Source organism: Ostrea edulis, chromosome 2, assembly GCF_947568905.1.
Source record: "Ostrea edulis chromosome 2, xbOstEdul1.1, whole genome shotgun sequence".
NCBI classification, from domain to species: Eukaryota; Metazoa; Mollusca; class Bivalvia; order Ostreida; family Ostreidae; genus Ostrea; species Ostrea edulis.
In genome coordinates this window covers 86,206,885-86,217,839 of record NC_079165.1, presented here as the reverse complement: position 1 = coordinate 86,217,839, position 10,955 = coordinate 86,206,885, and the positions used below count along the sequence as shown (strand labels likewise).

The 10,955-nt window shown below is 36.7% G+C and overlaps 1 protein-coding gene across 7 annotated transcripts; it reads right to left on the bottom strand.

Annotated features, from left to right (window-relative positions):
• Positions 1 to 4,127: 4,127 nt before the first annotated feature.
• LOC125681732 (uncharacterized) lies at positions 4,128 to 9,345 on the bottom strand. 7 transcript variants are annotated; one of them, XM_056155287.1, is made up of 4 exons: positions 9,171 to 9,345; positions 7,878 to 7,933; positions 6,230 to 7,687; positions 4,128 to 5,294 (listed from the first exon to the last, which is right to left on the bottom strand). In XM_056155287.1, the coding sequence occupies exon 4, from the start codon at positions 5,203 to 5,205 to the stop codon at positions 4,447 to 4,449; it is 759 nt and encodes a 252-aa protein (XP_056011262.1). In that variant the 5' UTR covers positions 5,206 to 5,294; positions 6,230 to 7,687; positions 7,878 to 7,933; positions 9,171 to 9,345; the 3' UTR covers positions 4,128 to 4,446. The 7 variants fall into 7 exon arrangements, with proteins under 7 accessions (XP_056011262.1, XP_056011261.1, XP_048777890.1 ...); XM_056155286.1 differs by having other exon boundaries at positions 6,230 to 7,679; XM_048921933.2 differs by lacking the exon at positions 9,171 to 9,345 and having other exon boundaries at positions 6,230 to 6,417; positions 7,590 to 7,687; positions 7,878 to 8,255.
• Positions 9,346 to 10,955: the final 1,610 nt, after the last annotated feature.

Genomic DNA, 10,955 nt, shown 5'->3' with positions numbered 1-10,955 from the left:
AGCAGCGTAACGCTGAGAGGGTTTGGTTCTGAATCTATCACAGCAATTTCTGATATCAGGAAAAGTCCCCCTCTTTCGTCCTTCCTGCATCTTTTGCCTGATATTACTGGACACAGTGGGGAGATGTGACGTCACCGTGGTGTGTTCCAAAGCATAGGCATACTTGGATCTGTTGACGTGTTGAGTTGGCAGTCCCTCGGATTTGAACTCCGTGTTCCGCTGTATAGGTGTCGACAGTCTGTCCACAAGGTGGTTTATGTCTTTTTTTGGTAGGGCCCGGAAAGCAGGTGCGCGAGGCAGGCTAGAATTCCACCGGGGCCAGAACTGGGACTGGCGGAGCATGAAGCGCTCCTGGGGGTGGATGTGGTGTTCGTCCTTCTTCACTTGAGGGAGTTCCCCTGACACAGTCCGCGTTATGGTTCCCGTGGTGGGGTTTCCGCTGTAGATGTGCTTCAGACTGCTGTCAAGGATGTTACTGTACGTCAAGGAAAAAGCTGCCATGTTTACTACATCCGGATAAAACCATGGAAGGCTGACGAAGGTAAAAAAGGAAGCGTGGCTGTGAGTCAACTTCACAGGGAAAATAATGCACACGGTAGTTTGCTTTGAATGTCATTTACTGAATTTAAAAAGCCAATTTGTCGTTCAACACCTTATATCAACATATATGATCTCAGACTAAAGATAGGTTTGTACCTTTTACAAGAATGGCCGAACATAATGTAAATAAATGAAACAATAAAGCTTTGACCAAGCAGTGCAAATTGAATGATTTAAGATTAGAGTGTTTGTGTGTGCAGTATATAGAATTAATGGTAGGTACACTGGAATTGTACACTAAAAATATCCTTTAATGAAGACAATTGTTCTCTTCTTCAAAACTGCAAAGGATATTCAATATGAGTATATATACATTTGTATATTGTGCACAGTGTCTAATGCGTTTCAGTTTAGGTTTTTATGGGTTATAGTGTATGTATAAATGACAGGCAGTTAGAAAGCCAAGTATCTATTCTAAATTTGGACTTGGAATTCTAGATGTTCTTTAGAAGATATATCATAATAGTATAACTCCTCTTTTTCTATCATTACATAGAGAATATTACATGTCAAATTCCATATCACATGTCAGATCAGCCCGAGTGGTCCCATATCAGCCCGAGTGGTCCCATATCATCCCGAGGTTTGATATGGGGTCCTTGGGTTGGTATTGTATAGTTTATTGGCTTTAAGCCTTACGGCTCATCAGCATAATATATATTAAATTACAGAGTAAAAACAAAAAAGATGTGTACAATATGAAAAGTGGAGTGAATATTAGAGGATGGACATACACGAAGAGAGTTGTAAGTCAAGTTTACATTAAAAAAAACCCAGCATATATGTTAAATGATAGTTTGGCTAGATCATAAGAGTAAAGCACTTTTTTAAAAATTGGGACGGTATGACATATGGTATGGGTTTTGGGATGTAATATTCCGAGAGCTGATTCATACGGTAAAGTAGTTTCATTCATTGGGCACTAATTCTTTATATGTGATTTATACGATTTTGATATATTTATTTAGTATGTGCAACAATTTTTATCACACCCGGTTACGTATTGCCTTCTAAAGGTACACCAAGGAATATTTGATACATTACTCTAGTAAAAAATTGATACACTGATTAACTCTGGTAAACACTTTGTTACATTGATTAACTGGAACGGTAGATGTTTGATACATTGGTTAACTATGGTAAACATTTGATGCATTAATTGTTATTGACTATAGTAAAACTCTCATACATTGATTTACTACCAGTAAAAATCGCTAAAATGCATCAAAGATGCGTATGGCCGAGTTGCAGTTTGAAACATTATGCACGCTTGCATTCACGAAGTAAAAACATGCACGTATTTAATATATTTTATAAGTATGAAGCTTTGAATGGCCGCAATAGGTATTTAGTGTGATAATGACCTTGACCTTTGGATTTCAAAAGCAACATGAATCTTGAATGCCATGAGGATTTGAAGTCTGATAAACATGCACCAACAAGTACATGTATAAAAGTTAGATACAAGCTCGAATCTACAGTATATAGTGAAAAAGAGACCTTGACCTTTGGACCTCACAATAAAATAATAGCAACCATCCTCTTTTGGATGTGATTAAAATATGCAAGTCTGACAAAGACGCACCAAGTAGTATGAATGTTAGAGACCGGACAAGCTCAAATTTCTGGCATTTAGTGACAAAGTGACCTTGACCTTTTGACCTCAAAATCAATAGGAACCTTCCTCTTTTGGATGTGATCATGATATGTAAGTCTCACAAGGATTCACCGAAAAGTATGAAAGTTAGAGACCAGACAAGCTAATTGTGGACGTCACCCGCCCTCCCGACTAACCGCCCATCCTTCGCCAATTTAAAAGCCGAGATTTGCTACGAAACTCAGCTAAAAACCTTGATATAAACATTGATTTACCATGGTAAAATCCTTGATACGTTGATTTTTACGATCGAATACGTGATTTCCGGATTGATCTGCATTTTTGCACGCCGGTCTGACCCGTGATACTGTCGTTGATATCGGTCATTGTGACGTCATCTGTATCGCGCTGTGCAGCAAGTATAATTATTATTACATGTATAACATCCCTTCACCTTTGAAATATCTTTATCAAGGAATGCAAACATATGACATATTAGTTTAGAGTCTCGGATTACTGAGATCTCCAGTGATCCGTTTCCTGTGTCATTATCTTGGACCAGATTCCACCGACGATGCCTAGGACTAAATACCAAGAGGATCTGTTTTACCAACTAAACATGACACAATTCTCGCGTAACTACATGTAGAAGAATGTGCAAATCTATTGTGTAACAGTGTTCAATGACAAGCCTTGCCAAACATAGGCTACGTCTTCATCTGAGCTGTCAAAATTTTAATTAAGATATCCCGAGAGATAGATTAAATCAATCGGGGAGGTTAAATGTATGTAACGTGTGATCTAGTCTTTAGAGTTTAATCATGTATTCATTGTCTTTCGGGGTAACATATCGTTCCTCGGCCAAGCGTAAAGTATGTCGTCCAGGTACCTACAGAAATGACCTGATGCTTTTGTGTCTCTGTTGTATTGTGAGGCAGGCAGTTAACGCGCACCTGTTCGAGAGAGATATTCGGATAATTCAGCAGAAGAGTAAGTATCCCTTGGTGTGTGATGGCTTTCCATACTACCCCGCACTACATCAGGGGTAACGATGTCAAATATCTATACAGCGGACCTGGGAATGGAGAGGGAAGAAAAACGGAATTTCATCGTGCACAAAATCCTGGTACAATTGTAGACTTTTTGGAATATTCCAAAAACCGTACGGCCAAACTTCCAGCCGCTCCAGCCTTCAGGGAGTTTTCAAATGATAAAGTAGACAGAGTTGTCTCCCGTGTCCTTGATGACACCCGATTCAAAAGGAAAGGATGTGCACGCAAAATAAGTGATATATTTGATGACCTGACAGTTTCACGTAAACACATGAACGTTCAAGAGATCGACATGAGACTTTTACAACCCACAGTATCTAGCAGCATCCGGAAATCAATGAGACGGAACCGGAAGTCTGCATTTCGACTTCCTGAGATTAGTTGTTCTTGTGAGAGATTTGGAATGCCCATGTCAAAACGATATCATCCTTTATACAGCGGGACTGCCCTCATGACTTTTAACAGTATGTTGACGCTGAGACTCGCCAGTCGCCGGTCAGCAAGGTCCTCCTCTAGCGGAGTAAAATCGGCGACACCGTGTTCCTCGTGCAAGAAACTACAACAGGATCGTTATTCAGAGCCATATTGAAACTTAGATGCGTTGTTAATTAATTAATGTCTTTCAAAGGTAGCTGTCCATGTCTGTCACATGTAATTATATACACACCCGTGATGCTCTCTCCTTTGTTGTTTTTGTACACATGTTTTCATAATTATGCTAACTTTGTATCTGTGATAACACAGAGCAAATAATATGAAAATCCTGTTCAAGCCTATCGATGAATTCATTTTTATGGAATACCCCTCTAGTTGTTGTCACTGTGTATTATATTTTAATTGCAGGTATAGTAGCCAACATTGCTTTTACCACGAATAAATGAATTTTGGTTATTTTATTGACGTCTGAGAACTTAATCATGCATTGAGTTTTATAGATCAATTAATGTAAACCGCTTTGATATAAGACATAACGTAAACAAACATATAAACTTTTATACTGTATTCATTTAATGTCATGCCATCATCGATTACTTCCTAGTACAACGTCTGAGAATTTCTGAAGTCAATCTAAATGTTATCACATCTTACTTCCGCTCTCTACGTTATCACACCACAGATTACTTCCGCTCTCTACGTCTTCACCTTTCAGATTGCTTCCACTTTCCGCGACATCACACTACAGATTACTTCCGTTCTCTACGCCCGAGACATTGCCACCATGGCTTTGGACGTTTGAACGGGCGGCAGTTTCAGTACTCTCCGGCTGTCGGTTCTGTTGTCTTCTGAATTGTTTGAGTCGTTGTTGTCTGTTTTGATTAAGATCACATCTGAATTATCTCCCTTATTCTCTTGCTTTTGAGCACTGTCCTCTTCAGAATCATCCAGAGTGAATTTGTGGAAGTTGTTGACAAGTCCCCTAATTGGAGGAATCACAGTATTTTTGAAAGTCTTACCTCCAGTTTCAAAGTCCAATAATTTACTGGAGGGTTTTGAAGATTCTTCCTTCTCCTTCCAAACGCTGAAGTATTTATCCACTCTACCCGGAAGTTCCTTTGGATCTATGATTTTACCGCGCTCTATACTTTCCAAAAGCGCCCTCTTCACCTTCCGTTGTCGCCGTTTCTTCGGATGATTGTCTGTAATAAACCTTTCAATGTCTCTAGAATATGCGTACAATGGTTTTCCACCATATGAACCGTACAGCCGGGCGGTGCTGCTATTCGCCAAAGTCGTTTTTCTCATTTTTAAGCACTGCTGCAAAACTCGTTGTTGGACGTATTTCCGGCGCCATAGAGTTCCGGCTTTTTCCAACTTGACGTCCATCTCGTTCCTTTCCCTCGACAAACTATCGTTCATGGTCTCCCATCTCGATTTCACCATGTGATTCAGAATACACATAAATTTCCTGTTGCTGTTTTCATGACGCCGGACTTCTCCTAGCCGTCCGGTATCCATCGGGGTGGGTTTTTTTTCAGTCAGTGAGTAATGATACGTGTGGTATGGATGTTAATTAAAAGATGTAAGTTCCTCAGCACTATGAGTACCTGTAATTAACAGAAAGGTGCCGCTTTAATTTTGTTTACCAGGCGGATTTAAATACCCAGCAGTTGTTTACTCATATTTTCGCAAATTAAGAATTAGTGTTCTTAACATTACGTCAGAAGATTAACTATAGTCGGATGTCCCCACCAATTGCTTTGTAATTAAGTCCTTCGGGCATCTGAAGGGCATAGCGTGCTAAATAATCAATGTAATAATTATAAAACAATGTCCTTGGGAGTGATTGAACTTAGGTATAGAATATGATGTTTTGTATTGTATCGATATATCGCTAAACTTACCTCTCATTGATAATTAACTTCATCATGATATAAATGATGTTATTTCATTCTTTTGTGATACTAACTATTGCCTGGTCATTTTAAAATTAAAATTAATGAAATCAATATCACTCCTGAAATATATTTCTGACCAATTTTCTTGTTAATATTTATAACAGGTATATTCATGCAAGAAGTTAAAAATACATATAGTTTCATTAATGGTGTAGACCGGTGGGGATCCGGGTTAGAATAGGTCCTCAGTACTCCTTGCTTGTCGTAAGAGACGACTAAATGGGGCGGTCCTTCGGATGAGACTGCAAAAACCGAAGAGCCGTGTCACAGCAGGTGTGGCATGATAAAGATCCCTCCCTGCTCAAAGGCCATAAGCGCCGAGCATAGGTCTAACTTTTTGCAGTCCTTCAACGGCAATTGTAACGTATCCATATGAGGGAAATATTCTCGAGAGGGACGTTAAACAATATTCAATCATTAATGGTATAACTACTCTTTTTAAAACATTTGAGTGTGAAAACAACCCATAAGCTTTAATTTCTTCTCAATAGTTTTTACACATTTTGAGAATAATGAGATATTACATTGATTGTCTCGAATTTAATTTTATCGTTAATGAATAATTACAGTCTTATTTCACTTACCAAATTTACAGAAAGTAGTTCCACGTGTATAAATGTAACAAGGAAAAGCGCTTTGTAAATAACGGTGGATCAAATCAACCAACTGCCACCCGTATAATTACCCGTCTAATGAACCAGAGCAGGGGCTTGTAATGCGTTGTTGACACGAAAATAAAAACAACTAATGCATCTCGAATTCTTTTTCCAACCTTAAAATGACAAAACACGTTGAAGCATGTATTTAAGTTTCTGCTACAATAAGTTAAGGATTTCTCATCAAATAAAAGGATTATTGCCCGGCGATCTCGGAATTTTGTGTGAATTTGATATTTTAATAACACATAAATTATCTGTTTCCCATTCATAGCCAAAAAATACAAACCATAAATGGCATTTAAACGATCAAAAACTTCTTATATTGAACTGTAAATAGTGTCAGCTCCTGTTTTTCTCCTTTTTGGTTCTCTTCTTACGTAGATTTAAGTATATAGAATCAGAAAATTGTATGCATTGACACAGAATGTAAAGTTTGTCTACACACCTGTCAATATATTCGTGCGTGTCTTTTGTAGGTATAAATAAAATACTTATGTTTCTCAAGTGCGTTGTTTTCCCCCGAACATTTGTTTAATTTGTTAGACAAACTGCTTACAAATTCACAGAATAAACACGTACCCGGCAAAATGTTTCATTTTGTAATTCAGAATATTTATCAATACAATGTATATAGTTTTAATTGGAGTACAACAAACTTCAATATATTTTCAGTTTATGCTCTACATTTTATGAAGTTTTTATTTTCAATTTCTTAAATAGTCTATTTATATTGTAAATGTATTTATACAGAAACTGTCTATTCGATCGTTAGAATATTACTTTGAGGTGAACGAATGAATTTTGTGTCCACTAGAAACATTCCATTAATGTTAAATTCCGACGACTTTTTTAAGAGCCCCGATGCCTCATGACGGTGTTCGCGATTAATCTCCAAAAGATTTTATGGAAGAAAAGAAATAATTCATCTGTATTAAAACTACCTTGGAGTGACCTTATTTATCTTGAAAAGTTTTTAAAGTTAGATTTCTCAAGAAAAGGTTTTTATCCCACTGTTTAGAGATAGTGTCCAGCTCCTCTGAATCCACATTCAGACAATATCTGACAATAAGCGCCCTATAAACTAAATTATTTTAAAAGATTCGCAGTCTTTTGGACAGAAATCAATTCCTGAATGCATTATATCTTTCAATTTTGTAACTGCTTCTAAGTCATCCATGATAAACGGTCTGTAGCGTGAATAGAAAGCCCCGTGTAGGCATTATTAAAAAAAGTTATGTATTGATTTAAAATCTCAGCGAAAAACCAATTATAAAAGCAGACATACATAAAAACTTAATGTCTTGTAGAATGGTTTCCTTCTTCAAGGTGTCCCTTGTTCAACATTAATCCCGCGAAATGCGCCGTCACGATCTGCCTGAAAATCTATACACTTGTTAATGATAATGATGTGGATTTATATAGAAGTATTGTATCAAATGCACCGAATTAGTAAGCTAAAAATATAATTCAATAAGTTTAAATATACAGTTGGTATGCAACACTTTTTGTTTGGTCAATTCTTAAAAAACTTCGTCTGCGATTAATGAAGTTGAACCGTTTTAATGAAACTTACCTGATAAATTGAAGATGTATTCCTCAAGCGAAAATACCCCTCTGAGACTCACAAACCTCCAACCGACAAAATAAAATTGATTCTATCACCCAAATCAAGTCATTCCCTCTTTTATCTATAAATGCGCGATGTCTTTTTGTGGTGTGAAATATTTTTGATTAAATTTCAATTGTGTTTGGGCCCCGTGTTCGCCGGGACGTGCTATAACACCTCTTGGTCGTGTTATTTCAGTCCCGTGTTAATATCAAGGTTCCTCGCGATCTCGTCAATGTATCTAGCTTATATCCATAAAGACACCCGAAGACACCCAACATAATTCGGAGTTGATGAGCAACCCGGAGTTAGAGCTTTTCGTGAAGATTAGCTGGGATTTATAAGCTAGATAATTTACTGTCTGGTACCGGCTAGAACCCCGGAATCAATATCAGTCGGCTGTAGGAGGATTTTTATAAAGTATCCTCGTGTCTTGTCAAGCCGCCTCATGCCACGATTCCTATGGCATTAAGTCATCTTGTCGATTTAGCCGGCTTTTCGATTTACTGCAACGCATTCAAATACATGTACATCTAACTGAAATATTTCTTTCGATCTGTTTTTTTTTTTGATAGCGTTCTTCTTTTGTTCTAGTAATTCATTATTTTAGTTTTACTTTTATCATTTTTTATTAAAAAAAATTTCTTGGTGGGATGGGGTTACATCCGAATATTAGATAGTTGCTCAAAATAGAGCATGTAAAGTTGTGTATGTCTGTTCTCTCTCTCTCTCTACACACACACACACTACACATATACATGTATATATATATATAGTACTTGGCCATAAATGTGTCGTAGTTTCACTATATTTTTCATTGAAAAAACAATATTTATAAAAATTATTGTGGGATCAATTTGTCCCAACTTGAAAATCATGACACCCCCCCCCCCCCCACTTATGCAAAATTCAAAATTGTACAGATTTTCTTTTCCTATGATGCTAAGGAAATTGTGATACATGTACCATGATCATTGAGAATAGTTTATGAAATCATCAATCCTTAAAATACTATAATTTCTTAACTTGTGCCGTAAAATTTCAATTTTGCACTTGACGTACGATTTCACCGCAACACCTTCAGATAGAATTATTTTTGAAATTATGTAAAGAAACTGAAAATAATTCTGTGGTTTTTTTAATGATATCATATCCATAAAAAATGATCTACAAGTAATGCTTCAAAAAAATTTCAAAGGGCATTTTTCAATGAATTATAATTATATAGTGATATAGTAAAAAAATAAAATGATGACTCACCTATGGCCAGGTACTGTGTATATCATATATCTATCAACCATTAGCATTTTCAATAAATAATCATCAAATGTTTTGTACAGTATTCCGTTTAAATTTTGAAAGAGCTTGCGGAACATTTGATGATTATTAATTTCATCAAGATGACGTGTTTTTCTTTCAAATGATTTTTTCTTATAATTCAACTGTACTTTTATAGTCTATATATCTATCCATTTGTCTATCTATATCTTTATCCACATACTTTAATAGCACCAATTGGAATGCATTATCATTGCTATATCCATGACTGATTATGAACAATCTATTCAATGCGTTTTATTTTCTTCTTGGGGCTGGACCAAAATTAAACTTATATTTAATGACTTCTAAAATGACAAGTCACGTCACAGCAAATAGACATTTCATTCAAGGACAGCCTTATGAAAGTTATCAATCATGTGCACCTGCACGATGTTATGGAGAACTACCTTACTACTTACAACTTACATGTATTTTCAATATCGCACGAACTTCTGTTTAAAACTCAAATTAAAATTAAATTGATTTAAAGCTCTACCCGGATTGTTAAAGTTCAACTCCCTGGTTAAATGCGTATTGAACAGGAAGGGTTAAATCGTTTTGCTGTGTGTTGGAAAAATTACTTTTGTTTTTCTATAACTGCTCGAGTGTCTGTCATTTCCACGGAAATGTGAAGATAACGAACAGTGATCATTCTCCTAATACATGTGAATTTAAACTCCTCTTCATTTTAGTTGTTTGTTTGTTTTACGTCCCGTCGAGAAGTTTTCAATCATATTTAGCATTGAGAACTGTAGATAAAGTACTATAAATCTAAAATTATACTTAGTGCTCAGAGCCGTAGCAGCGAGGGTTCTTTATCGTGCCAACGCCTGTCGCGACCTCCGTTTTTAAGGTCATATCCGAAAGACCCATGACTCTCACTTCTAACTACCGACCACTGAGTTACCGCTACAGGTCTTAGGTTTAAGTAAATGATTAACTACAGTGACAGGCGTTTCCATGCATACAATATTTAGTACAATGTATAATTAAATGCGAATTCAAAATAACCGGCCCATTGTACTTATTTGTTGTTGTGATTACTGTACATCAAAGACTTTTATATCGGCGGAATGTATAGACATTATGAGATTTAAGTGTGCAGCACAATGTAGTTAACACAACCAATGCTAGTATTTCTCTCCTGAGATTTAAGTATACAGTACAATATGCCGGGTATAGTTAAAAGTGACTCCCATCTTCTACGCAATCTAGAGAACACCTACCGGTAGTATATATTCTGTCATCTAATATCGCCCCAATCTATTCTAATTGGTAGGATTTATTGTGCTAGTAGCGATCTTCGATGTTTTGGAATGCTCATAAAAAGATAATTTTCAGTTCTGAAAGTTTTAATATCTTGATATAAACGTAATCTAGGAAGCTGATTTACTTTTACTAACCACTCATTCTCATAATATTGAAACAACTTTCTCTAATGTGTTTCAACATTCCTCTTCCGCATGTCCTGCAACTGCAATTATTAGGAACAATTGGTGGAACGTGATCACAAACTGTGCCGACATACGCCTATGTGCAGAGTTATGCGGATTGACAGAAAATGAAATGTTTCTTGTTCTTCTGGGGCGGTATACAATACACGAAACCAATAATCAAACCTTCCGCTTACTGAACTTCAATTTTGTTCCAAGCGCAGCTGCGCATTACCAGAGAGCTCTGGCTCAGTTACAGGTATCGCCTCCCTAGCTGTCAGACACCATGCCG

Excerpts from the sequence above, each read along its gene's own strand:
- LOC125681732 (XM_056155287.1), bottom strand. The coding sequence starts at position 5,205 with ATGGATACCGGACGGCTAGGAGAAGTCCGGCGTCATGAAAACAGCAAC.